The 26,720-nt window shown below is 43.7% G+C and overlaps 1 protein-coding gene across 2 annotated transcripts in view; it reads left to right on the forward strand.

The window, feature by feature from the left end:
* Positions 1–16,223, forward strand: part of edar (ectodysplasin A receptor) — a 100,051-nt gene extending 83,828 nt beyond the window's left edge. The window contains exons 7-12 of one of the 2 annotated variants that reach the window (XM_078545554.1): positions 1,609–1,737; positions 1,843–1,917; positions 5,208–5,283; positions 6,265–6,421; positions 13,224–13,284; positions 14,094–16,223. In XM_078545554.1, the coding sequence (XP_078401680.1) occupies positions 1,609–1,737; positions 1,843–1,917; positions 5,208–5,283; positions 6,265–6,421; positions 13,224–13,284; positions 14,094–14,428 (833 nt within the window). In that variant the 3' untranslated portion in view covers positions 14,429–16,223. The remainder of the gene's footprint in view (positions 1–1,608; positions 1,738–1,842; positions 1,918–5,207; positions 5,284–6,264; positions 6,422–13,223; positions 13,285–14,093) is intronic. The other variant, XM_078545555.1, reaches the window with a different exon arrangement.
* Positions 16,224–26,720: the final 10,497 nt, after the last annotated feature.

Genomic DNA, 26,720 nt, shown 5'->3' on the forward strand with positions numbered 1-26,720 from the left:
TGAGAAAGGGGAGGGGAATGATGAGGGTGGTTAGGGAACTGAAGGCACAGCTGAACAGGAAGGTTTTTTGTTTTCAACACTCAGTATTGAAGAAACCCATCCTAAAGTGTTTCCACTGTCCTCCTGGGAATCTCCTGTTGCCTCCAATTTCAGAGTAAAGCAGTTGCTTTGGGAGCCTGGCGTCAGGCATACAAGTGACATGTCCTGCCGAGCAGAGCTGGTTTTGAGTGATCAGTGCCTTGATGCTGGGCGAGGTGGCTTTGGAGAGGACACTGCTGTTGGACTGCCTTTCTTACCAATGTATTTAGAGGATCTTGCGAAGGCGCCGCTGGTGGTGTTTCTCCAGTGCTTTGAGGTGCATGCTGTAGGTTGTCCAAGTCTCCGAAGCATAGAGGAGCACAAGGATCACTGCTTCCTGGCAAACCATGACCTTAGTCTCGCGTTTGAGATCCCGGTTCTCAAATACTCTTTTCTTCAGTCAGCTGAAGGTAGAATTGATACAATGGAGGAAATTATGAATTTTGTCGCCTATGTTTGCCTTCATCGAGAGGAGACTCCTAAGATCTGGAAAATGGTCCACATTTTTCAGGATCTCGTCATTGATCTCAATTGACGGGGAGGGGCTATGCTGTTGGAACTGGTTGGAAACAGACCTTAGTTTTCTTGCTTTATTGAAAGGCCCATTTTCTCATATGGTTCGGAGAAGGAGTTGACAATGTCCTGGAGCTCAGTTTCTGAGTGAACACTCATCAAGTGTAAACTGCATCCTGAAGCTCTATAAGTGGGGTTGGAGTGGTTTTGGTTTTGGATTGAAGGAGGTGTAGGTTGACCAGTTTCCTGTCTGTTCTATAAATTATCTCCACGCCTGTGGGTAATTTTCTGGAGGTGGGGTGCAGTATAACAATGAGAAAGATGAAGGAGAGGGCTGGTCCAATGACACAGCCTTGTTTGACCCCAGTCTTCACTGAGATAGGGTCTGTGGGTGGTTCCATTGGTGAGAATCACAGCTTGCATGTCATCATGGGGTCAGTGGAGGGTGGTGATAAATTTCTGAGGTCAGCCAGATTTGAAGAGGATAATCCATAAGCCTTCACAGTTGACAGAGTGAGGCTGAAAAAGGCCATGTACAACAGTTGGTGCTGTTCTTTGCACTTTTCTTGAATTTGCCGCACAATGAAGATCATGTCTGTCGTGCCTCTTGATGGGCAAAAACCGCACTGCAACTTCAGAAGCAATTCCTCGGCCACTGGGAGGAGGCATTTGAGGAGGATCCTTGCTGATAGCAGACAGCAGGGAGACTCTTCTGTAGTTACCGCAATCGGAACTGTCTCCGTTCTTGAATATAGTTATGATCACAGAAACCCTGACATCCCCCAGCATGTGCTCTTCTTCCCATATGAGGGACATGAGGTTGATGTGCAGCTGTGCCAGGAGTGTATCTCTGCCGTTAACTGTTATGGAAAATATTGTTCACGGTATTGATTAGATATCTCAGAATCTCAATGTGCTCAACTTCCTATTTCTTACCTTGCACATCTGTAACTTCATAATTTGTAAAGAAAATTCAGTTGTTTATAATTTTTTTTCTTTAATTCTGCCTTTGTTTAGTAGATCATGCTGGACAAGGACACCTGGGCACTGCTTTAATAATTGCCATGTCTACCATATTTATAATGGCCATAGCCATTGTTTTAATTGTTCTTTTCTACATTTTAAAGGCAAAGTCTTCTACCCAGGGTGAGTATGGTCATGTTGCAGGACTGAATTATGCTCACGAAGTAAACTTTTTAAATATAGTTTTTATTTAGATAAAAAGCTAAGTAAATCGTTCTTGTATTTTAGGCTGTTGCAGTGGCCAATCTGTAAAACACGTTGAGGCTCAGATCAACAACCAAGAAGACAAGAAGGAGGTACAAGGTAAAAATATGTTCATTATCTACATTTTGACTTGTCCTAAAAGTATCCAGTCCTACCTAGAATATAAATATTGTCATGTCAATATATGCATTTATTTCACAACTTAATAGCCAATGGATTTAACAAGCATGGAGTTACAATAAGTAAAAATAAATCTGACTTTGAGACTTCAAAGAAGTTTTAGATGGTGTTGATTTCCCAGACAAGTTTCTGACAACACATCTCCTAATGGTAAACTTTTCATTTATATTTTTGCTCTTGCAATATCTGTAATACCCTGACATTGCTGAGTTTTCCACTTCTTGAAATTAAGCACCAATTCACATCAGTACAAGTGTTGTGTTTTAAAGAATTACCCCTTATGTTTTTCTTCTATATTATTTTGTTACTTTCTTTTATGGCATTTCCTCGCACCAGATAGCCATTCATGTTTCTCAACTGACAGCGCAGGTTGGAGACCTGTGATTCAGTTCTCTAACTTACAAGTCACTAGGATGTGTATGGGAGTAATTGACCCTTTAATTTTCCTTTGTTGCCTGCAGCCTTTTAGTATCCCCGACAATGTTAAGGTTGAGGTCAGGAACTCCCATGTGTCACATCCTGAATGCAAACTTGCATCCTTTCAGTCAGTGGCGCAGTACGTTGAAACATGAGGACAGTATTTTTTGATGTATTATATTGAGAAAATTTTAATATTGCCGAACCCCAAGGCTTTGCACTCAGCTACACTTTGCAGGGATTTTCTGTAAGTGTATACTTCCATTCCAGGCTTTTTTTTCTCCCAAAATATAAATCTCATACTTATCAGCTCAAATATTGCGGTAGTAGTAAGGCAATGACAGCATTTGCCATCATTACTCCTTTGAAACTGACAGTGACTTCCGGTCTTTACATGCACAGTTAAATGCAAAAATCCAGATGTTGCTGTCAGTAAATCTATGCTTCCAACACTGAGGTTATACTTACTGGTCTGTAGTTGCTGAGATTATTATTCTCCCCTTTTTGAAAAAGACTGTTGTTATGATCCCAGGTGAGGTTACCCCTAGTCAGGCCTGATCCCAGAGTGGAACCCAGCTTGATAGATCCTAACTTTTAATTTGTTTGTTTAGATACATAGAATGTAGCTACTGAACAGTGACAGAAATCAGCTGATGAACTTTTAACAAAAGAATAAAACATTTATTTAACTAGAAAAGATGAACTATATTATAATACTCCTTTACCCACTCTAATGTTCACAGTAAGTACAGTCCATGTAAATCTATGGCACCCTGTGGTCAGACATACCACACTCTGAAACCAAATGACAGATGCCACCTCAACCAGATGATATGGGTCTCTCCTCAACTCCCCTCCAGACACTTGTCACACCGTGAACCAACCGGTCTCACTGCACTCTGTCTTTCACACAAGGGTTTCCAATGTCCACTGTCCAAGACCTAGCCTTGGAATTTTCTCCCAAACCGACGCTTTCTCTCTGACGCCTTACGCAAGGGTTCACCTCCAGGGTTTTGAACTCTCCTCCTGATGACATATGTCATTTGCCCCCTTTGCCTTCTTCATCTTACTATTTTGCATCATCCTGAGAGCTCTGGCTTTGCTTGCCTTACCATTCCTCTTTGTGGGATTGTAACTTGACAGTACCTGAATGACCTTCTCTATAAGGGTAGAACATTGTTCCATTTTGCCTTCCAATCTTTGATTCCAGTTTACTTGGAGCAGATCTCTTCTCATCCATTGAAATGATCCTCTTATAATCGAATGTTTTAACTTTAGATTGCTCCTTGTACTTTTCCATAGCTAATCTAAACTTTGATACTATGATCAATGCCCCAAATGTTCCCCTGTTGATACTTGACTCACCTCATTCCCCAGAACCAGATCCAGCAATGCCTCCTTCGTCAATGGGCCAGAAACATAAGGGACAATTTTCGGCCCGGTGAACAGGGGCGGGGCCTGCTCACCGAGGCGTAAAATGACGCAGGGTGATGTTGGGCGTGCCTCCCGACGTTACCGCGCATCATTTAGATTTTCAGTACGGCAGGCGCGCAACTAACTCGGCTGCGTGCCCGCCGAACTGTCAAAGGCCTGTTGAGGCCATTAATTAACTAATTAAACCTATTGAGAAAGCTGCCTGTCCAACCTTAAGATTGGCGGGTAGGCGAAGAGCCCAGGCGGCCTTTGCATTTTTCATGGAACCTCATCCACGGGTGGGATGAGGTTTCATGAAGGGTTTATTAATTAAATAATGTTTTTCATTAAAGTTCATTGACATGTCCCAGCTCATGTGACTATCGCGTGAGGGGACATGTCTTAAATGTTTTTTTCTTTATTAAATTTTTTCTGAGCGCAAAAGAGCGCACTCCTGACTCAAGGAACCCCACCGTCCCCCACTTGCCGACCGGAAGATGCAACCCCTGGTATCCAGGAATAATTAATATTCAGTCTTGCCTTTTTTTGAGTCAGGTCTTCGTTATCACCAAGGCATCATATTTCCATGTGACTATCTGCATCTGCAGCCACCAGCCTTATTTACATGCATGGCACATTCACTTACATGTACTGCAGGTCCAGTTTAGACCTTATTGCATTACCTCCTCCCTTGACTGCACCTAATACTTTACTCTTCCTTAGTGCTATCTGTTTCTCCTAATCCTTTGTGCACCTCGTTTATCTTTCCTAATGCTACTTGCTGTTTCCCATTCCTCTGCCAAGTTAATTTATGTCCTTACGTTTGCTCCTGACTCTTGCTGCCACTGCTGCTCTGGGGCTTCGGATCACTGCTCCTTTGTATTTCGACTTCCACTCTTGCCACTGCTGCCAGTCTGGGGCCTCGAGTTGCTACTCCTTTTTAACCCTGTATAGGCTCCTGCTCTCACCACTGCTGATGCTGGTCATTTTCAGTTATTTAAAATCAGGTTATTCAGGAGTGGTGGTCTAGATGCTCTAATTAAAAATACTTACTTTTCAGCTGTATTAATCAAACTGCATCAAGTTAGCACTCCTAAATACATCAAGGAATATTTCTTATAGCATACTTTTTTAAAATTACATTTTAAAACATTGCCCAATTACATTGATTCATGGCAGACTTTAATTTTGGTGATCTCAAAAAATGTGTTTGAGCAAAAGAACCACTTCTCAAAACTAGCATAATATTGGGTGTAATTAGTGCCCAGATTGCCGATTGCCCCCAAAGCAGAAACACTGCTCCCTCATTGTTTAATCATTTACATTCATGTTAGTTATCTTTTAGATCGTGCATCAGCTTCTGCTTTATTTTTTGACAGAAAATGTTGTAATATTCTCTGAGAAAGATGAATTCGATAATAAATTGAAGGCAGTTCCACCTAAGACTGAGAAAAAGTAAGTCAATTTGCACTGATTTCTGTGATTTGCATATTTTTTGTTAGCCTAAGGGTTATAATATTAACAATAAGCACACAAATCTAGCAAACCAATGTGAATTTAATACTAGATGTTACCATTAAGAAAGTGCTTGAAAGTAGTAGAAAACCATTTTTGTTGCATATCAACCTGAATTCATGTTGATTCACAATTGTGGGATTGCATTTTAAATACTTAGAAAAAAAACTCCAAGCTATAATGACACATACTTTGTTTTCTAAATATAAAATCAGCCTTTTCTGTCAGACAGAAACATTTGGCAGGTGTACAATACAGTCCAAGATACCATTGTACACATCTTCATTCTACAACTTTCCCCAGTGCCTCTACTCAGAAAGCAGAAAAGCATTAGTGTATAATGATCACCAGCAGCCCTTTAATGGCAGCTGGTACCCAAACAGTGCGACCTGTGCTTCTGGCACATCATGAGATATACCTAAGGTTCTCACAAAATAAGTTGTGCAAGTATTCTGAGCTCCCATTATTCAGAGAGATCAGTTCATTTGTGCACAGGTGTATGTAGCACCCACCCAGTATCATTGCCAGTGACCCATGATGCACGGGAAACACCAGTGCTGCATTATACCCCCTGTACCTGTTAAACATCTCTTAGTATTTTCATTATGAATAAGGCACAATATGGGCGATTCCAAAAACGAGAGAGGTGGAATTCATTCAGAACTCTCTGAGACTTTTAATATTTCTTTAGTCATACATTGAAGTAACAACATCAGTCAAGGATGAGAAAAGATCACTTGACATATTTAAGCAGAGTAAATACCAAGATTGCTTAAAAGATTTAGCTGATTACCCTTAAGTGTGTTTGACTTCTACATGGAGATACAGATTAAAGAATATTTTTCAGTGCATAGGTAAATCTTGATGTAAATTATTTATTTTGCACAATATTTCCTGTTAGCAATGTGTTTTCTTTTCCAGTGAAAATGATGCTTCCTCAGAAAATGAACAACTTTTGAGTCGGAGTATGGACAGCGACGAAGAGGCTGCCTTAGACAAGCGGGGAATGTCTGATTTATGCCTCCTATCACTTGTTCCTTTAACGAGAGATAAATCAGCAAACAATAAAGCAACTGGGGTAAGGCTTTCTATATGAAATGAAATAGGTGGGATCTGGGAATATTATGCATTGCTCTAGAGATATGCATTTGAACAGGTACAGGAATTGAAGGAGTCACTGCACAGGCAGACCAACTGGCTTACAATAACTCATCAACTATAAGATAGCATTTGTTCCTATTACTATTTCTGGCCCCAGAAAGATGCAAGCTTAATTAATGTTTGTCAGACAATACATTGTTATGATCCCCAGCTGAATTTACCACTGGACAAACCTGATCCCAGGGTGGAACCTAGCTTGATAGATCCTAACATTGTTTATTCAGATACGTGGAGAGGGGCTACTGAGCAGAGTGGCCGGAGTCAGCTAATGAACTTTTAACAAAAGCATAAAACACTTATTAAACAAGAAAAGATGAACTATATTGCATTACTCTTTTACCCATAAGTATACCTTTACAGATTTGTAAGGATAACACAAGTTACAAAAGCTATCATATATTTTAATGTCCACAGTAGGTACACAGTCCACGTAAACCTTTGGTGACATGTGGTCAGACACACTACACTCTGAAACCAAGTGATAGATGCCACCCTAAACAGATGCTATGGATCTCCCCTCAGCTCCCACCAGATGGTTGTCAACCAGTCTCACTGCACTCCGTATTTCACACGAGGGTTTCCAATCTCTACTCTCCAAGAACTCACTTTGGAATCTTCTCCCACACCGACACTTTCTCTCAAATGCCTTCCGCAATGGTTCACCTCCAGGGCTTCGAACTCTCCTTCCGATGTTCCTCTTCCTTGGGTCACCACATGCATTCAAGCTATTTTCCACACACTCTGTCTCACCGACTCAGCTGTCAACAGTGCACCACTGCTTCAGATGCCCCTAGCAAAGAGATACAGACTTCAGTTGTTTTTTTGGACCTTCTGGCCTCTCACAAGCTGTTCTCACTTTAAATCTGCTTACTGCAGATTTTGACTCTTTAAATCTGAAGCTTGGAGCCTTTCTTTCTGCCCCTCACTCTTAACTTTACTGAACAGGGCCTTTTCCAGGTTTCTGTCCTGCTTTTGACTAGAAGGTCTGCTTAAGACTTTCTCCTGTTCCACTCCCCCTGGATTTTGGGGTCTTTTCTTTAGCTTGGGGCTGGATATATGTTCCCTTGCTCCAGTCTCTCCTGGCAGCTGTTGTCAAAACCAACTGAACTCAAACAGCTTCCAAATCAAAGTGCTGTTTCTAGTTTCTTCTGTGTGTGTCTGTGGGCGGGACCTGCCTCCCTGGACCCCTAGTGCTAGGCAATAGCCTAGTTTCTCTACTCTTGTGTTTGCTTTACTTAGCTGCAACAGTCGTAAAACTCTCATTAGAAATGCAGGCACCTTTTAAAGTGAAACTAAAGCTCTATTTGACCTTTTCTTAACACGCAGATGCAGAAATACAAATCAAACTTAAACTTTAAAGCCACAACCCAATCCTAACACCCACCAATACAAACATATCTTACTTAAACCATCCCTATTTCCTAAGAACATTACTATACACCAAAGCTCTGTCTGCCGATTCTGATAGCCATAAAATATTCCACAGCTTTATTTGAAAAAGGGCAAGGAGTTTTCCTGGTATCCTGAACAATGTTTATCCTTCAACCAACACCACTATTTATTGCTTTTGCTGTTCATGGGACATTACTGTTTGCTGTTTGCAAATTGGCTGCCACATTTACCTCCACAACAACAGTGACTACCTCATTGGATAGGAAGCACATTATAACATGCTGAGGTTGTGAATGGTGCTTTATAAATGGAAGTTCTTTATATCCATTTAGCAGCGTGGGATGAAAACTACCATGACTGATGCCAGTATAACACCTGGTATCAAGGGGCAAAATTTTACCGTCTCCCGGAGTGAGGTTGGAAGGAAGGTGGGGGTGTAAAATTGGCATACTGCTATGGTCGTCATTCCTAGCGCATACCTCACTGCCCCATCCCCACTGCAGCTTTGAGTAGCAGGGAAGGCATCAGCACCTGTGGGATAATTGAGGACCTTTTCCCACACTGCCACAACTTTTCCTAAGTTGGGCGGAGTCCATTGCTAAGTGAGAGGCCTGGTGCCAAGTAGGAAGCCCAGCATCCCCCGCAGCTTGGGATGCTGACAGGCAAGGGGGTGGTGGAGGGACGTGGGTAACCTCCTATACAGACCCCCTTGGTCTATTGGTGGCCTCCCCTCCCAGGGTCTTCTGTGCCCTGGCACCCCACCACTCCCACACCCTTCGCCAGGGCCTGCTAACCTAGCCCGCTGAAAGCCCCCCTCACCCACTTATCTCCCCGTCCGGCTCCAGGGAAGATTTCCTTGGAGACTGGATGCAGTTCCTGCAATGGCCACCCCTCAAGGTGGCATTACTGGGACAAGAGAGGTGGGACTTCCTCCCCAGGTGGGGGCAGAAACCTCACCCTGAGTCAATTAACAGAGCATTAAATGGCTGCAAGGGAATCCTCTGGAGTGGGGGCTCTACCCCAAAATTTACACCAAGGGGGGAACCAAGGTGACAAATTCACTAAGATAAAAGCAAAATACTGCGGATGCTGGAAATCTGAAACAAAAACAAAAATAGTTGGAAAAACTCAGCAGGTCTGACAGCATCTGTGGAGCTGAAGACAATTAACATTTCGAGTCCATATGACACTTCGTCAGAACTGAAGAGAAATGGAAATGAGGTGAAATATAAGCCGGCTGAGGGGGGTGGGACAGGTAGAGCTGGATAGAGGGCCAGTGATAGGTGGAGGCAAAGAAGAGATTGCCAAAGATGTCATAGACAAAAGGACAAAGGGGTGTTGACAGTGGTGATATTATCTAAGGGATGTGCTAATGGTGACATTAAGGGTAGAAAGCAGGATGAGCAAGTGACAGATGGCCCTAGTGGGGGTGGAGTGGGGGGAAGGAATCGAAATAGGCTAAAAGGTGGAGATAAAACAACGGATGGAAATAAATTTTAAAATAATAATAGAAATAGGTGGGAAAAGAAAAATATATTTTAAAAATATAATAATAATTAGAAAAAAGGGGGTCGGAAAGGGGGTGGGGCTGGAGGAGAGAGTTCATGATCTAAAGTTGTTGAACTCAATGTTAAGTCTGGAAGGCTGTAAAGTGCCTAATCGGAAGATGAGGTGCTGTTCCTCCAGTGCGTTGAGCTTCACTGGAACATTGCAGCAAGCCAAGGACGGACATGTGGGCGTGACAGCAGGGCGGTGTGTTGAAATGGCAAGTGACAGGGAGGTCTGGGTCATGCTTGCGGACAGACCGAAGGTGTTCCACGAGACAGTCATGATAAGTTCTCTTCTTGAACTGCTGCATTCTTGGTGGTAGTGATTTGATACAAATTAGTGACTTTTTGCGCCAGATTTTCACTCCTGAGATGGGTAGCTTGAGGTGGGAAATTACAGGCAACAAATGCCTGATTTTCAAAAGGATGGGGGGTGCGGGATGGAGTTAGGACTACTGCATCTTGACGCAGATCAGAGGCGGCCATAAGGACTGTTGAGTTCCAAGGTGGGATCTCTGGATTCTCAGGGATTTTGTCCCAGTTGTTTCCTTAAACTTTAGGTCTACAAACCGTCACCCCTTACACCCCATCATCCCCATCCACTCCCCATGTCACTTCCATGTCCATATGCCAACTTATGCCCCATGCCCCTTCCAACCATTCCCATGACCCCTTATAGCCTCCATGTCAACTTAATACCAACTCCTGCCAGTCCATGCCATCTCATGCCAACCTATGTCCCCATCCACCACTCTTTGTCCTTACACCCTCCATGCCAACTCACCTAGTATCCACCATGGCATGACCTCAGGAGATATGTTGAGATGAAATGAAATAAAGGTCTGAATACCAATACAGCCTTTACTATAATTAAAAAAACACTCCCATTCATAAAAGCCCAGTCAAAACTTTTAAATCCCCTCAAGTAATATCCCTTTTAAAAACAAACTTCTATTCATAATCCCACATTAAAGCCAACTAATCATTTAATAAACTTTTTAAGCTCTTAATCAAACTGTGAATGTAGAACCTCCTGCTGAGATAATTGTAGGTGTGGAGAACAGCCAAGCATTTATTAAAACATTCATAATGATATAATAATAGCCCTTAGGGAAATGTCAACAAACAGCAATTATAACTACTAGAACAGATTTTTTTTTCAACTCCCACTGACACAGGCAGGCTGTTTTTTTTTTAATTTAGAGAGTAGGATTTAAATAACTTCACAGCTTGACCGTTCTACAGGGATTATCCGCCCTTAATGAGCATTTACATCTACTCCAAAAATTTGTGATTCCCACATTATGATTTCAGTGAAAATGAGCCTGTTAGAACTCAGTACTGAGTTTAAATGGCCCGACTGAGCTTGGTTTCCCTTATGTGTGAATCACGCACCGCCCCCTTTTCCCGAGCAACGAAAATGGAATTTGTGGGAAATGGGGACACCCACCATTTTTAAAGGTTCGCAGTGTCTCCACGGATCTGGATAAAAAAATCCAGCCTGCAATGCCCCTTAGAATCAACCACATTGATTTGGAATTTGAGTCATATGTAGGCTAGGCTGGGTCAAAGTAGTAGGTTCCCTTCCCTGGAGGACATTACTGAACCAGTTAATTTTTATAACAGCTTCATCTTTTACTGATACTAAAAGGATTTTTATTTCCAATTTTTTTAAACTGAATTGAAATTCTCAAATATCTATGGTGGGATTTGAACTCACATTCAATTGGGCCATTAGTTCAGCCTCTGAATTACTAGTTTAGCAATATAACCATTATGCTGCTGTACCCTATTATATTATGTTGTGATTCCATATTTTGTTAGTGTAAGAGAGGGTAATTCCTGTCAAACTATTAGTTCCATGATACTTAGGAATAAGAATTTACTATCAGTTTGCTTCCATTGGAAGAATGGTTGGCGTCATTTATGGGTTCCTTATCAGTCTCACTCGAGTCCACCACAATATTGATACAGTCAGAAGTGTTGCCCTTCAGATGACATATTAAATCCAATGTCCTTTCTGTCAATTCAGGTGGGCTCTAAAGACCTTAAGTCATTATTTGGAGCAGAATTGGAAGTTTGACCTTTCCTCACATATGCTTCGTCTCAGGATATGGACAACATGGCAAAGCTGAATTTTCATCGCTAAAACCTAGTTGTTTCAAAAAATGTTGATAGGCCTGATGTGCTGCAATTCTTGTGGTGATTGCCCTCTTGATAACCTTAGCAACATCAATCAGTACCGTGAAAAAAACAATTATTAACCAGTTAGTCATCTCGTTTTGGTTTGTAGGAAATTGCTGGCACAGTATGGCTCGTTTATTTGCCAAATTAATCATAGTTATTGCACAACAGAAGCAATTCATTGTGTTAAATGATTTTGAGATATTTTGTCAGAATGTCAAGACCAGCTAAACACAAGGTAGGACATAGCCTGATTTTTTTGAGGCCATTTATAAACATATGCTAAAAACATGCACCAATTAAAGATTGATTATTTAGGTGTGTGAAATAGGGCAGTGGCATAACTACTGCAGCACCAGCCCTGCAGTCCAGAAATCCACTCATAGGGCTCGATTTTACCATTGGCAAGCGGGGGCGGGGCCTGCTCGTCAACGAATAAAATGAAGTGCGGTGATGTCGGGCAGAACTCCCCATTGCAGACCATTCAAATTTTCAGGAATGCGGGGGCGCAGCAAAATCAGCTGCATGCCGCCGATCTGTCAATGGCCAACTGAGGCCATTGACAGAGCAATTAAAGTAATTAGTGGACCTGCCCGTCCAACCTAAGGTTGGCAGGCAGGCCAGGAGCCCCAGTGGGAAGTAGAAAAAACATGAAATCTCATCCACAGGTGGGATAAGGTTTCATGTAGGGTTTTAAAAATTTTAATAAAGTTTTTTTGGAAATTATGAACATGTCCCAACTCATGTGATATCGTCACATGAGGGGACATGTAAGGGATTTTTTTTTTCTCTATTTTTAACATTTTTGAAAGTAGAGGCGATCTCCCTGAGGCAGCACTAAGCCTCAGGGAGATGAGTGTGCTCTTTCGTGCGCATGCGCGAAAGAGCACACTCTCGATTTTAGGCATTCCTCCGCCCGCACAGGGAGTGCATAGCGCTTCTGTGCAGACGTCACGCTGGGTGGGCCTTAATTGGCCTGCCCACGTAAAATGGCACCACGCCTCCGATCAGGGGCGCCGATCGGAAGCACGCCCGCACGCACCCGCCCATCAACTTCCCCCCCCCACAACAGGGGGAAAATTCAGGCCATAAGGTAAAAATACTTGCACTTTTATTGCACCTTTCATGACTTAAGGACCACATTAACACCACCGTCTGCACAATGAGTTAAATGTAAATTGCTTGCACACATTTCCTCTTCAAAACTTGAAGCAATGCCCTCTGGTTCTGTGGCTTGTGATAATCTCAAATGTATTATTGGGGTTTAATTAACGTATTCTCTGAAGTATCTCGGATATTTTCAATGAGTCTCTTTCTTCAGAGTAAAGAATCCCATATTCTTAATTGCTCAGGTGCTGTAAATGCATTTGGTTGACTTTTCTGCATTTTTACTCCAGCATAGCAAATAAGCTTCTACAAAGGACTGAATGTGTGACTACCAATGCATTATAAACTCATGTGATACAATATTCACACTAATGTGCTTTTTAATACACCTCCCAAAGGTTAATAGTACATTCATATAGAGACACACTCTACATTTGATTCTTAACTTGTTTATTTTTAAACTGAAAATGAGTTTTGTTAATGTTCCAGATACAGACACGAAGGGAAAAGATACTTGAATTGTGCAAGAGAGTGTGCAGTTTCACAGAAGGTAATGCACCAGGAATCTACTGTTTGTAAAACTTTGCAAAAAGTAGTCCATTAGTTATTTTCAATTTTGTGGATTTTCCTTAAACTACATTGCTACAAGTTGAGAAAAATATCAAAAATTATAAAGCATCCTGACTTTAATAAAATTTACTTGTAGGGGCAACTGATTTGAGTTTATGTTAACAGGTTATTGGGAAAAATAATTAGTTATAATCATGAGTTCTAACATAATTAGATGTAGGAAACGCACTGAATTTATTTTAAATGGTTCATTATGTTGCCAAATGTCTATCAGTAATTACTTTTAATCAGTTAAAAAAGATCCTCTCCTATATTTGGGATTTATGATTCAAGAAAAATGGCATTTCATTTTTCCTCAAAATTTGTAAAAATTCATATCTGGGTAAATGCATATGGGCAAAATGGTGGATGCCATATTGGTCACCTGTTCAAATATAGCTCACTGCTGAGAAATCCAAACCTATTATTGGTATTCACTACAATTCAGAACATTCATTACGTGCGGTATTTAGAAATGGAGAGCTTTGATTGCTGAAAATCTCAGATACTATATAAATACATAGGAATATAGCTCCTGGGTAGTTTTATTTAATTCTGTGGATCACTTCTAACAATTTTAGGTGATCCCAGACTACTTTTGCAAATCTTAAAATACTAGTAAATTGCATTTCTAGATTTAGGAGGGAGTGGCAGAACAATACTTTATTCCTGCAAGTCTCTTAGCTATTCTGAAACTTTTATTGTAGAAGTGATTTATTTTTAATAAATTACTATAATCCATATTTTCAGGGCTCAGCCCTACAGAACTGCCTTTTGACTGCCTCGAGAAAACCAGCAGAATGTTGAGCTCTACCTATAGCACAGATAAAGCTATTGTAAAAACATGGCGTCATCTGGCGGAGAGTTTTGGGCTGAAGAGGGATGAAATAGGTGGAATGACAGATGGGATGCAACTCTTCGACCGTATAAGCACAGCAGGTTACAGCATTCCTGATCTCCTGACCAGACTTGTGCATATCGAAAGGATGGATGCTGTAGAAGCCTTGTGTATGGACGTTCTAGAGTGCACACAAAATACACCGCTAGCTAATCCTGCTATTTTACCCAAATGTCCAAATTTGTAGTCAGTCTCTTGGCATAAATACCATAAAGTATTGTTTGTGGGCCCAGAATATGTTATTTGTTAGTGCTTACTACAAGTTTTCGGACCAATGAGGCAGAAGACAATAGTGAAACTCTGAAAAGAGGTTCTGTATTCAAGCTTCTTAACTCTTATTCAGGATCCTGACTATTATGCTTTGTGTTATTCTGTTCTTGGAAGACATCTTATTAAGGGACAATTCTAAAAGATCAGGAACAATTTGACAAGTTAGTTTTAGGGTACCGAAAATACAGACTGATGCCTATTCACCTGTGGTGCAATAAACATGAAAATTAAGCAGAAACATGCTGACAAACTAAACATTTTGACTTGCCAAACAACCTGACCTGTTCCTACACATCTCCCTAAAAGATTTATGAACTATGACTTGCTTTCTAGCGGCATTTCCCAGCGTAAAGCAGAGTCTGAGACAATGTAGGGGCCTAAACTGCACAAATGACTTAAGTAATAGGGTTGGTTCTGGGGCCCACTAGTGAGTTTGCTGATTGTAAGAGAATGATCAATTAATTATTGCAGCAAGGGTAAGCTTAAGAGGCTGCAAACCAGCCATTTACTTAAATCTATCCTGTTGAAAATTTCTAAACACATTCGAAACAGCAATCAAAGCATCTAATTTTTGATTTATATTTTTAAAATTCCTTTTGTGTTCATATATGATTGCATCAAGTTTATTACTATATAAATCTAATGCTGAAGCAAATTATTATAAAATGCATTGTGCACTTAAAATGCATAAATTTTATCTCTGATATGAGATTGGCTAGATATGATAAAGGATGATATTTCCACTTTTATTGGCCTGCTGCATCTAAGTAAATTGTCACCCCTAAATTAATGCAACTGAAATCCCATAAGAATATGTTAGGTTTTAACCAAAGCTACTTTTTTCCTTAGTACTTACGAATATAAATATTTTAAATGAATAGTTACAGCATATTTCAAATAACAGCAGCAAAAAAGTATATTCAAGAAAGTGCTGACAAACTTGATAAAACCTGGCATCAGGTAGCTTGTGAAAGCACAAATTTCTAGCACCACATTATGGTGAACATTTTATAATGCAGAAGTCTTCTCAATAGGATACAAAGAAAGGAAGATTCAAAGTGATAGATTTTATTTAAAATGTTGAGCTGCATTGTTAAGCACATCAGAAGTGTTTGTCTTTCCACCCATACATTGTGTTTTAGGCACTCAAAATAAAAAATGTTGGGAAATTCATCAATGTTTCAATAGTATACAAAATCTCCATGACAGTCAACAAATCCACAGCAGAACAGCCATTACAAGGAAATATTAGGAGAGAAAATTATAATCAAAAAGACCGAGACAGGCAATAAACCCATAAATCTTGACTCATTTTTAAAATAAAATACATTAAAATAGTATCTATTTTTAAAAATGTCAGAGACTGGACAGATCTGTTGTTACTTATTAGAGTTGTATGTTTGAAACCAAAGTGGCAATTTCTGTTGTTTATTCCCCCGCCTCACAAAGGGACCAACTAGTATTACACATTCAGTTTTCCTTACATATCACCAGTCCTTTTTATAAGTAGAGAACATAGAAAATTATGGAGATGAGCTTTCAGAATCTACTGAGGTGGTCTCCTGTAAGCCATGTAAGCAGGATATTTTCTGCAGATTTGTTTCATGATTATCCCAACGTGATACATTTTTCTAGGAATAAACTGTATGTATAATTTATTCAAATGTACATAATTTGTATTATGAAATAGCAATAAAAAAATTACAACTAAATGTTCAATTCATTGACCTTCTTCACCCAAGCCCAATTACTGGGCGGAATTTTACGGAGTCAGAAAATACGGCCAGCCGCTCAAAAGCCTGTTGACTATGCCGGAACTGGAAAATCCCACCGGCGTGAGGGGCCGGAAAATTCTGCCCAGTGTCTCTATAATACAGGAACTAGGCTATTCACAAATAAAATTAATCTCAGTATAACTGCTGATGTAATCAAATGGTACGCAAAAAAATCCAAGTTTGCTGCTTTGTGTCCTCATGTGTTCTTATAATGGGAACAGTAAGTTGAATCCTTTTAAATAAACACTTTTACATTATTTTAACATTAACCTTTTTAGTCAAAGCAAAGATGCTACCCTGCAGTGATCTGGAAATGAATAAGTGGTTTAAGAAAGAAAGAGAATATTAACGGCCTGAATTTTACCCCTGGGGTGTGCCTGATGTTGGGGTGGCCGGAAGTGGATGTAAAACCCACTCCCGGCCGAGATCGCGCTGTGAACTTGATCTTATGCTGGGTGGTCAATTAAGGCTCCCCACAGCATGAAACGTGACCTCTGGATGCATTTTCCGTGTGCGGATAGCAGGAATGCATCGGGCATTGAATTCAATGGGGGCCCAGGAGGGGGTGTTAAAAACGGATGAGGCAGCTCCCTGAATGCTGCCAGAAGTTCTGGGGGAGGCTGAGGGAGCTGTGTGGAAGCTGCTCAAGAAGTATTCTGGTGTGCAGTCATGGCCTCAGCACCTGAAGGTCATGGAAGGCAGGAGGGCAAGTTGGGTGGGCACTCTGCCCCCTGTTTCTCAGATGAGTGCCTTGGAGTGCTGGTGGGGGAGGTCAATGCCAGGCAGCATATCTTAATGCCCAAGGGCGGCAAGAAAAGGCCGCCTCACCTGACGAAGAAGGCCTGAACAGAGGTCGCTGCCCAGGTCAGTGAGCACAATGTGGTGTGCCTCATGAGGCTTCAGCGCCACAAAAGATTCGATGATCTGCTGCGGTCAGCAAAGGTAAGTGCAGAAATGGCATGGACCTGTGTAGAGAATGTTAGTCGGGTGCCTGTTTCTCAGGACGTTCAGGGGTTTAAGAGTGTGTATGTCAACTGGCACTGAAGCCTGCCTTGCCATGGCTGGGATGTCAGTACGACTGGCCTCAGTGCATTGCAGGGTGAGATGTGTCAGTGACACGGCCTGCCTAATGCGCGGGTGGGAGGGCGGGTGGAAACCAGAAAAGGACCTTCAGGGATGCAGCAATATTGAGGCTATTTTGCCCTGTCAGGGGAAGAGGAGTCAAAATGCCGCAGAGCGCCACAGAACAGGTGGAGGAGTGCCAAGTCTGTGCTTCCTCACTAAGCATGAGAGCGATGCACTGGAGCATGAATGCTGCCAGCCAGCTCCTCCAGTCGTGGTGAGGGGGGGTCTTGGATGAATGCAAGTCTGCAGGTGACAGATGTGTGTGCGGTGGGTACTGGAAACATAACGGGCTCCTCTCATCAGAAACTGGGCTGTCGTAGCCAGAGAGCCCATTGAAGCTCCAATGCAGAGGGCACCATGCAGCAGGTCCACTATCTCCTCAGCCCGTCTAGCATGCATAGTGACTATGATGATTGAATGTACTAATCTTTTGCCGTCTTCCTGCACATGCACCATCCACAGGAGCCGCCAGCGACCCTGAGGAACCCCCGTTGAGCTCCGAGGAATACGCACACCTGCACCAGCATCACACAAACAGTGAACCGGGCACCAGCGCAGATACTCACATGGCAGTGGGCATTAGGCGTTCGGCTCCATGGGTAATGCACAGCGGTGAGGGGACATCACAGTCACTTGAGGAGCTGGCAGAGGCAGAGAGGTCCCAGGGAGCCGACAGTGGGAGCATGGCTGGATGTCCAGCGGAATGCACGGGGAGAACTGGCAGAGATCCACGAAGGTCTGCATGCCATGATCTCTGTCACAGAGGAGTCCATGAGGGCATGAGTTCTGTGTTGACCCTTAATGCCGAGTGCAGAGTATCTTCCATTGAGAAAGTGGTGGCTCTCATGGAGAGGCAGCTTCATGAGCAGACTCAGGGATTCCTGGAGTTGCACTCAGACCTGCAAGCTCTCACGCAGGCAGTGATCTCAGGAGGTCACTGCCAGTGTGAGAGATCGATGAGGGACCTAGTCTCCCTGCTAGGTCCCTGTCCATCAATGGTGGGCAGAGAGATGCAAATGCACCTCATGGTGGCTGACGAGCTGCCTGTCATCTCTGTGGCCTTCTCTCAGGTCGCTCTGAATGAGGGCACCAGCTCCTCCTCCCCTCTGCCAGTGGCTGCTGCATCTGATGATGCCTCAATGACTGAGGAGTGCCCAGCTAGGGGGCTGGATGCACTCTCCCATGCGGAGCCGGCTCAGGCTCTGGGGGCCAGAGGACGACCGTCAAGGTCATCAGGGCCGCCAGGACAGCAGAGTCAGCAGGCTGTCTCCAATGCCACAGACAGCGAGGGCACCGAGGCACAACACCCACACACATAAGTTGAAGGCACCTTGAACACAGCAGGGGCATGTCACGGGTGACATTTTTTGCGTTTTTTTTAATTCTTGTGTTAGGGATGGACACTTTTTTTGTTCTTTGTTTGTTCGTGCTAAGTACCTTAAACACTTATTTTACTTAACAAAAAATAAAAAATACCTGGAAAAACTCAGCAGGTCTGGCAGCATTGGCGGAGAAGAGTACAGTTCTCATGACCCTTCAACAAAACTAAGTAAAAATAGGAAAGGGGTGAAATATAAGCTGGTTTAAGGGGGGGTTGGGGGGAGAGAGAGAGAAGGGGGGTCGGTGGTTGTTGGGACAAGCAAGCAGTGATAGGAGGAGATAACCAAAGGATGTCACAGACAAAAGAACAAAGAGGTGTTGAAGGTGGTGATATTATCTAAAAGAATGTGCTAATTAAGAATGGATAGCAGGACAAGCAAGGTACAGATAGCTCTAGTGGGGGTGGGGTGAAATAAGACTAAAAGGGCATAAAAGGTATAAATAAATGATTGGTGGAATACATTAAAAATAATGGAAATAGGTGGGAAAAGAAAAATCTATATAAATTATTGGAAAAAACAAAAAGGAGGGGGAAGAGTTTTTCCAGGTATTTTTTATTTTTTGTTTTGGATTTCCAGCATCCGCAGTTTTTTGTTTTATCTATTTATTTTACTTAAATAGGCTGAGTTGGCTGGGTGGTGTGAATAGGTGCCAGATGCAGCACAGGCTTGTAAAAGTGTGGTGTTGTGTGGTGCTGGCGTAATGTGTGGGTTCTCATTTATTGATTGTTAGCAAAGGGGACAATGCCGTTGGTGTGACGAGGCATCAATGCCTTGGATGCCTAGCAGAATGTTCACTGGATCAAACCATCCCTGGTTGCCCTGCCTCCAAGAGAATTCCTGTCCTCTGCCTCGAGGTCCCCACCCTGCATTTCCCTAGGCTCCTCTTCTGAGCCATCACTTGAGTCATCCTCCCTGGCCTGTGGAGCTGCCCCACTTTACTCAGCCTCCAGTGGGTCTCCCCTTGACAGAGCCAGGTTGTGCTGGGCGCAGCATGCAATGACTATGAGGGAGACACGGTCTGGAGGATACTGCAATGCTCCCCTGACCGGCCCAGGCATCTAAAGCACATCTTCAGCAGCCTGATGGTCTTCTCCACCACGGCCCTTGTGGAGGCATGGCTCCTGTTGTATCTCTCCTTGGCCTCTGCTCTTGGGTGACAGAGTGGGGTCATCAGCCACCTTTTCAAGGGATAGCCCTCGTCACCCAGGAGCCATCCATCCACTTGTGCAGGAGCCACAAACAGCCTTGACACCTGTGAGTGCCACATGACTTAAGCATCATGTGAGATCCCAGGGTAACGGGCACAAACTTGGAGAATCAGGGTCCTGTGATCACAGACAATCTGAACATTCATTGGAACCCCTTTCTGTTGGCAAAAGCTCCTGGCTCACCTGCTGGTGCTTTGATGGCCACGTGAGTGCAATCCATTACACCCTGGGCGCAGGGGAATCCAGCCATCGCATTGAAGCCTCGTACTCTCTCCGCCTGGCTCACCTCATCTGTCTGCAAGTGGATAAAACTGCGGTCGTGTCTGAAGATAGCATCAGTCATGAGCTTGAAGCATTGTGTGCAGCTGATTGAGAAATTCCACACAGATCCCCCACTGAGCCCTGAAGCGAACCGGAGGCATAAAAGTTGAGAGCCACTGTGACCTTCAAAGCTACTGGCATGGGGTGTCCGTAAATGCAGTTGGAGGTGATTTCCAGACCTATCATGTGACATATTTCTGTCACTGCGTCCCTGAAGAGGCGGAGTCTCCTGCGGCACTGGACCTGGGACATCTGGAAGTAGTTGGAGCACTGCCTGAACACTCTAGCTGCTGGGTAATGGTGTCTTCAGCGTATTGTCCCACCTTGGCCTCCCTGCTGCTCCTGCACCAGCTGAACCTGTGCCTCTCCTCTGTTCCTGGGATGCTGCCTGGGCCCACCTGACCTCTTCTCTCTCCTGCCCCTCCCTTCCTCTTCAGAGGAGGTTCCACTGGCGGAATACACTATCCCCATTAAAGGGGATGCAGAGGAGCAGTATCTTGAAAATGAAGGAGCACTGTGCTGCAAAACCCAGCGGAACCTTCCAGGGTAGATGAGGACCTGAGATGCTGAAAGGCAGGCTTGACAATCAAACAAGATGCAAAGAAGCTCTGGGATAATTTTGTGCTCACACAACAAAGGACTGGCAATGACAGAGAATGTGTTGCTGCTCCGAGGGCCTTTTATCCTGCCCATGGATGAGGAAATGATAAAAACGTAAATTCCACTCAACCGTTTTGCCCAGGCGATGAGCTAAAAATCACACGGGCAAAGTAAAATCACAGTCAATTGGTTTTTTAATGGCCTTAATTGGCCCTTCAATTGTTGATGGGCGCTCGCCAACCTCAATATTACATGCGTGCGCAATGACGTCGGGATGCTTGCCCGACATCTTTTCACGCAAATTTACGTGCGTTCGGGTCAGGCGTGCCCGACCTCAGAACACAAGGTTCCAGCCAACATTTCTGACTGCTCACCATCCATCCCAGTGATGATTTGCCTTCTCTTTCATTTAAGCTTACCAGTCAATGTGAAGGTCAATCATCAGGAATGGGAAGAATTTTGAAGGCAAACATTTCAGTCAAAATTAGAAATTTTAAATCCATACATTCAATTGGAAATTCACAAACATAACATTTTAAATTCTGGGAAGTATATACCTTCAAAAAGCCACCGGCAATTTGGAGAATGTTCACAGTTGAGTGACAAAGGTGATTCTGAAACTTCGGGCTTTACTTTATGAAGAAAAACTTATGGCCAAGAAATAATGACTAACACAATCCATATACTTTGTTACAGTTATCAAGCTCTGTCCAGTTAAGCAATCAGTTCCTTAATCTGGTAATTCCAAACAGTGTTAGGCATACTAGTGGTGTTCTGAGGCCTCAGTTTTTGACCATAGACTAGATTTTACATTTCCCCGCTGACAGGATTGAAGGCGGGGGGGCTTGTTAAATCCTGCGGTGGGTTGCCTGCCGCCTACCTGCCCACCCATGTCCCCACTTTCAAGTTAAGAAAATGAGGAAGCTAAAGGGCTGTGTCAGTATTGTCTGCATGTGGGCCCATCTCAGGGTGTTGGCTGGCAGAGTCCTTCCAGGGCTTTGAGTACACCCACAACATTTCAATTATCTCTGATGAGAGTGATCTCAGACAATCTCCTTTACAATTCATAGAAAGGCCAGCTGTGCCTGCAAGTTCAACCGCATCCCACAGTGTAGCAAGAACAACATTGGACACTAACATGAACATTCAATAAAAAGTGAACACAAAAACATAACATCACTTCTTCCACAATAACTACTCCCTGTAACCATCAATGCATTGCAAACCATGAGACATGCCAATACATTTAGCTCGCTAAGCTAGTCTCAACAAATAACAATGATGTACACAAATCAATGTAGTGTGAAATACTTAGAAGTGAAATTTACATTTAAAAAACACTCAGGCTCTCAATAAGTCTTCCGTTAAAGGCAATGGAGTTCAGCAGGAAAGTTGTGGCCATAGTGAAAAGTCTCCCTGTTTGTCCAGAAGGCTCTTTTAAAGTCCACCCATAACTTTTGCATTGTCAGCTGATGGCAGATTTCATCACTGAGAAAGCTTCCCCCACTGTGTGATCGCACGTGTCTCCTGTGCATCCCACCGGCACTTAAACATTTGATTGGAATTGCATGGTGTTGTGAGGTGTAGGGCATAGTTCAGTAGGTCTTAAGATATTTATAATCTGAGGTAATTCAACAGTAAGTATTTATTAACTACTAGAAACTATATACATAGCTACAGTAAAAATCCAAGCTAGGAGCTACCCCATGCTTGCCTCCCCACACGGCTCTGTCCAATACTACACTGATCCCTAGGTGAGCGTCATGTGTTCTCTTGCATCACTGCGTGGGTACTGTACTCAGTCCCACATTAACCCTTTATGTGCCAGACCCTCCCTCCAAGTCTTTATCCAATATATTTACAGGTTATCCCAGTTTACCTATGTATTCGCATCATTTCTACTAACCCACATCCCTCCCCCCTCAAGTCTGAGTTCATATGTTCGGGTGGTCTGGAGGCCTTATAACCCTTTCACATCTTGTTTTCACTACTGTCAGAGGAGTAGCAGGCTCTGTCGCTGCAGGTGAATTTTGTTGAATTGGAGATTGATCTGGCATCTGGGTGTCATCAAGTCCTCTTTTTCTATTCTTTGGCACTGAATTGCTCTTTGTCGATTCCCTAATTGTAGTGATAGATGGTGGCTGGTTTATCCAGCTGTTTACAGGGTGGAACTCTAGCTCACCTCTATAGTGCTTTTGCTCTTCTTCCTTCAGGCAGCTTGCCGTGACTCACGCTGGGATGGAAGATGGCTCTTCCTGTTGTGAGGGTGACTTGGTGGTAAACTCACCTTTCCGTTTGGCTGTATGGTGTGCTGTTGTCAATGGATGGCTGCTATTCAGTTCCAGCATCGTTTGTGTCACTGTCATGTTGGCTGGGGCTTGGTCTGTGGCCTCAGGATTTATCTCTCCTACTAGCGTCGGAGCCGGAGGTTGAGGCTTTTCTCATTGGTGGTTCCTCTCTTGACTGTCATCTACTCGAGGTGTCATGGTAACCATCTTAGTGGTTGGCTGGTCTAACCAATGAGGAGCTTCTGGCACATGTAATGAAAGTGGACAAACATGCTCTGCAAAGAGAGAAGACAATTCAGAGCTGAAGTCCCATTCGAGAGAATCTTTCTTGTTGGAGCTCTCGGGAACTTGCAGTTCTGCATTATTTGCGTCAGTGGTTGTCTTGACAACTTCTGCCGTTTTGAGGATATTCAGGGCTACACAGGCATCTCTGCTCAAGAGAGAAAAAGGCTGGTTACGGATGGCATACATCAGCTCGAAGATTTGCTTGCCACCATACCTTAATGGTTTCAGAATCATCCCTATGACCAGAATGCAGATTCCTCTGGGCCCATAAAGTGATGTGTCTGTTGTTCGTAGCCAGAGGTCTCTCAGCCACATTTCTTTGTCCAATAGGACAGTAACACTGGCTCCCATGTCCAACTTAAAGCTTGTGAGATGGCCATTAACCGAGATGTTGCATTTCAGAATGAAAATCCAGGATCTTTGACCTCACCCAAGAAGCAGAGTTGTATGTCCTCTTGGTGTGCTTTCTCGACCACGTGAACCCTCTTCCATGTGTTTTGATGTTTTGTCTTTGCACAGCTTCACAAAGTGTCCTATTTGATTATATTGAAAGCATCGGGCTAAAATTGCCGGGCATTGATCACGACTGTGGGCGCACTTTGCTCCACAGCGCTGGCATGGTTGCTCCAACGGTCGGTTAGGGTATTGCTTCCCTTGGCCTGGAGTGCCCCTGTTTCCATGCTGCTTCACTAGCTGGACAGTGGGGTTTACTTTGTACCATAGTTTGCTTTTGCCCTTTAATATAGATCTGTGCTGCTAATGGATTTCGGACTGCCTGACAATCTGGATGTCCTTCTCAAGGGTTAGACCTTCCTTTGCTTGAAGCATGTCCACGAGTGCATCATTCGCCACGAGGTTGGGCGACTATCAGGTTGGAAGCTGTGGAAGGAAGATCTCCAGAGGAGATGAGGTCAGTGACAGTCCTGGAAACAATGGCTTGGTGGGGTCATGATCCAGGGAGAGGGAGGAGGAAGTGTCTGCGAGTTGACGCTCAGCCTCCACGAGGTAGAGGTCAGTGCGCCAGACAAAACCAGCACCACCCTTGTCAGCGGGTTTGATGACAATGTTAGGGTTGGACCTGAGAGAACGGAGTGCAGTAAGTTCAGAGAGAGACAGGTTAGAATGGGTGAGAGGAGCAGAGAAATTGAGACGACTAATGTCACGCCGACAGTTCTCAATGAAAAGATCAAGAGAATGTAAGAATCCAGAGGGAGGGGTCCAGGTGGTGGGAGAATATTGGAGGTGGGTAAAAGGATCCGTTGAACGGGGAGAGGACTCCTGCCCAAAGAAGTGAGCACGGAGACGAAGGCGGCAGAAGAAGAGTTCAGCATCGTGCCGAGCCCGAAATTCATTGAGATGAGGGCGTAAGGGTATGAAACTAAGTCCTTTGCTGAGCACTGAACGTTCAGCGTCGGAGAGGGGAAGGTCAGGGGGTATAGTGAATACACGGCCGGGGCTGGGATTGGAAGATGGGGTGGGGACAGAGAGACAGGCAGGGGTGGAGGGTCCTGGATGGGTGTTGGTGTTGATGAGTTGTTGGAGCTTGCGTTCCTTGGCACTTGAGAGAAAGAGAAAAAGTTTCTTGTTGAGGCGTCGGATGAGACGAAGAATAAAATTAAACTGGGGGCACGCGCAGTTTTGAAAAAGGGTGCGGCGGTGCTGCTGGAGGGAGAGGTCGAGTGTGTTCATATGGCAGCGCATGGCACTGAGTGTGGATCTCAGAATGCGAATGGAACCGCAGTCCGAGAAACTTTTTATGTCCCAGAGATACCTGTAATCCTGAGTGGGTTCGAAACATGAGGGATGGAATTTCAATTGAAATCCACGTGGGGTAAGCCGGAGACGGAGACAGCCAGTGAGAAAGGAAATATGGCTGTGAAAGCGGGTTTTAGTAAACACTTTGTCAAACACCAGGAGAGAAATGGAAAACAACGAAGGTGAACAAGGCAAAAGAGAGATTCGAAAATCCTGACGGAGAGTAAAACAAAACTTCTTCAAGGTAGGCATTTCTTGAAGAGAAGTGGCAGTCAATTAAACACAGAGATAAAAACAAAAAACTGCGGATGCTGGAAATCCAAAACAAAAACAGAAATACCTGGAAAAACTCAGCAGGTCTGGCAGCATCGGCGGAGAAGAGCAAAGTTGACGTTTCGAGTCCTCATGACCCTTCAACAGAACTAAGTAAAAATAGGAAAGGGGTGAAATATAAGCTGGTTTAAGGTGGGGGGAGGAGAAGGGGGGTGGTGGGGTTATTGGAACAAGCAAGCAGTGAAAGGAGGAGATAACCAAAAGATGTCACAGACAAAAGAACAAACAGGTGTTGAAATTATCTAAAAGAATGTGCTAATTAAGATGGAGAGCAGGACAAGCAAGGTAGCTCTAGTGGGGGTGGGGTGAAATAAACGATGGGTGGAATACATTTAAAAATAATGGAAATAGGTGGGAAAAGAAAAATCTATATAAATTGTTGGAAAAAACAAAAAGGAGGGGGAAGAAACGGAAAGGGGGTGGGGATGGAGGAGGGAGTTCAAGATCTAAAATTGTTGAACTCAATATTCAGTCCGGAAGGCTGTAAACTGCCTAGTCGGAAGATGAGGTGTTGTTCCTCCAGTTTACGTTGAGCTTCACTGGAACAATGCAGCAAGCCAAGGACAGACATATGGGCAAGAGAGCAGGGTGGAGTGTTAAAATGGCAAGTGACAGGGAGGTCTGGATAATGTTTGCGGACAGACCAAAAGTGTTCTGCAAAGCGGTCACCCAGTCTGAGTTTGGTCTCTCCAATGTAGAGGAAACCGCATTGGGAGCAATGAATGCAGTAGACTAAGTTGAGGGAAGTGCAAGTGAAATGCTGCTTCACTTAAAAGGAGTGTTTGGGCCCTTGGATGGTGAGGAGAGAGGGAGTGAAGGGGCAGGTGTTGCATATTCTGCATTCGCATGGGGAGATGCAATAGGAGGGGGTTGAGGAGTAGGGGGTGATGGAGGAGTGGACCAGGGTGTCAAGGAGAGAATGATCCCTACGGAACGCCACCAGGGGGGGTGAAGGGAAGATGTGTTTGGTGGTGGCATCATGCTGGAGTTGGCGGAAATGGCAGAGGATGATCCCTTGAATGCGGAGGCTGGTGGGGTGATAAGTGAGGACAAGTGGGGTGACTGCCACTTCTCTTCAAGAAATACCTACCTTGAAGAAGTTCTGTTTTACTCTCCGTCAGGATTTTTGAATCTCTC

The sequence above is a fragment of the Cetorhinus maximus genome, chromosome 7, assembly GCF_964194155.1.
Source record: "Cetorhinus maximus chromosome 7, sCetMax3.hap1.1, whole genome shotgun sequence".
In the NCBI taxonomy this organism is placed as follows: Eukaryota; Metazoa; Chordata; class Chondrichthyes; order Lamniformes; family Cetorhinidae; genus Cetorhinus; species Cetorhinus maximus.